The following is a 2,261-nucleotide window of genomic DNA, read 5'->3' as shown; positions in this document are numbered from 1 at the left end:
ACCGATATTTCTGTTGATATCAGGGCTTTATATGGCTGGTATCTGCTACTGTTTCTGATACCAGAACTTTTGACGATATGCCTGATACCAACATTTCTGTCGATATCAGGGCTTTATATGCTTGGTATCTGCCACTATTTCTGATATCATGATTTTTACGATATGCCTGATATCAACATTTCTGTTGATATTAGGGTTTTATGCACATATTATAACATCATTACTTTTTTTTTTTTTTTTTTATTGAAATGAATATTCTTACTACACAGCTCATTTCATGATAAAATTGAAAAATACATTATTGATAGAATACCTTCAGATTATTGACATTCTGAGGTTTTGGTAATAATTCTCCATCAACATTTTTCAAATAATATGCCCAATTTATTCAAACCTTATGAACAATGTAAGGGCCTTCTCAGTTTGCCGATAGCTTGCCAGCTCCCTTCTCTTTTGTCGCTTGAGTGACCTTTTTCAGCACTAGGTATCCCTTTTGGAAACTTCTTTCTCTAACCTTTTTATTGAATGCCTTTCGGAGCTGCCTGTGATAAGAATCAAGCTTTATTCTTGCTTGTACTCTTCTTTCTTCCAAGTTTAGGACCTTTGCATGCATTCCATGGTCATTAAGCCCTTTTCCTACAAGCATTGTTTTGGATGTCGATACCACCATTTCGGCTAGTGTCTGCTTCCATACCGTAGGCCAGAGTGAATGGTAACTCCCAAGTAGCTACCCTTAGAGTTGTTCTATATGCCCATAACACACTATTTAATTCATCAACCCATAAACCTTTCTTGTGCTCCAGTTTCTTTTTGATGTTCTCCATAATAGTCTTATTTGTTGCTTCAGCTTGCCCATTACCTTGAGCATAATAAGGTGCCGATGTGAACTGCTTAATCTTGTATGATTCTAAAAAATCTTTCACCTTGCCACCGATGAATTGAGGCCCATTATCTGATATGATGGTATATGGCTGGCAAACCGTATCGACAAACAACTCTTTCAAGCAGAAAATTGATAATGTCTTGCTCTTTGATATGTTGCAATGCTATAGCCTCTACCCAATTAGTGAAGTAGTCAGTTATAGCAAGCATGAATATTTTCTTACCTCAGTTTTTCTTACCTCTCCCAGGTATTAGTAGGCCGACAATATCTATTCCCCATAAGGCAAACGGCCATGGGTTCGATACGCAATGCAGCTCTTCTACTGGAACATGAATAGCATGTACATGCTTCTGACACTGGATACACTTCTTTGCATATCGAAGACAATCTCTTCGCATCTGTGGCCAGAAGTATCCTTGCCTCGCTATCTTGTTAACTAATGACCTTCCAGTTGAATGATTTCCACATTCCCTTTCGTGCATCTTCGCAATAATTTGGCTAGCCTCGACAGCCGATATACATTTTAAATGTGGTTCACCAGGGTTTTTCTGATACAACTCATTATCAATTAGCAGATATCTCTCAGCCCCTACTTTTACCCTTCTGGCCTCATTTTTATCTTCTAATAATTCACCCTTAGACAAAAATGAAACATAGCTGCTTAACCATGTCGCCCCCAGCGTATCTACTTCCATAACCTCTGAATGTTCCGTATCGATACTTGGATTTTGCTGAACACCAATGTGCAAAAGACGTCCTTCTGTATTTTCAAGAATAGCAACGACATATGCTAAAGCATCTGCATGTCGATTTTCTCCCCGATCGAGGTGCTGAAATTTAATCTTGGTGAAGTTTTTGAGCTTCAATCTAACAAAGTTCAAATAATCGATCATGTTATCGCATTTCGCTGAATATCCTCCATTAATTTGGCTTACCACTAATTGAGAATCACTGAATATAGATAATTCTTTGACATTTAGTGATTTAGCCATTTCCAATCCTGTTATCAATGCCTCATATTCTACTTCGTTGTTAGATGCGTGAAGCCCAGAGTAACTGCTGACTCCAGTTTCTGATTTTCAGGGGTTATCAAAACAGCTCCGATACCACACCCTTTTTGTCCTGATGATCCATCTACAAAAAGTCTCCACCCATTTGTGCCATCCCATGGATCATCTTCATCCATCACATCATCTGGTTCTTGCAAATTTAAGCAACTATCTTCTTTAATCTTCCAATTTTCATCTTCAGCGGAAAAATCCACTAAGAAATCTACTAAGACTTGGCTTTTTTCTGAAACCCTATTCCTATATTCAATCCCAAACTCATCAATAAGCACTGACCACTTCGCCATTCTTTCTGACTTAGCTGTCTTGGC

The 2,261-nt window shown here is 38.2% G+C and overlaps 1 protein-coding gene across 1 annotated transcript; it reads right to left on the bottom strand.

Annotated features, from left to right (window-relative positions):
* Nucleotides 1-623: 623 nt before the first annotated feature.
* Nucleotides 624-1,875, bottom strand: LOC147487098 (uncharacterized). Its single transcript, XM_086573936.1, has 2 exons — nucleotides 1,122-1,875; nucleotides 624-997 (listed from the first exon to the last, which is right to left on the bottom strand). Exons 1-2 carry the CDS (start codon nucleotides 1,873-1,875, stop codon nucleotides 624-626), a joined length of 1,128 nt encoding a protein of 375 aa, XP_086430062.1.
* Nucleotides 1,876-2,261: the final 386 nt, after the last annotated feature.

This window comes from Coptis chinensis, chromosome 7 (genome assembly GCF_015680905.1).
Source record: "Coptis chinensis isolate HL-2020 chromosome 7, ASM1568090v1, whole genome shotgun sequence".
In the NCBI taxonomy this organism is placed as follows: Eukaryota; Viridiplantae; Streptophyta; class Magnoliopsida; order Ranunculales; family Ranunculaceae; genus Coptis; species Coptis chinensis.
This window is presented reverse-complemented; position numbering and strand designations above follow the sequence as displayed.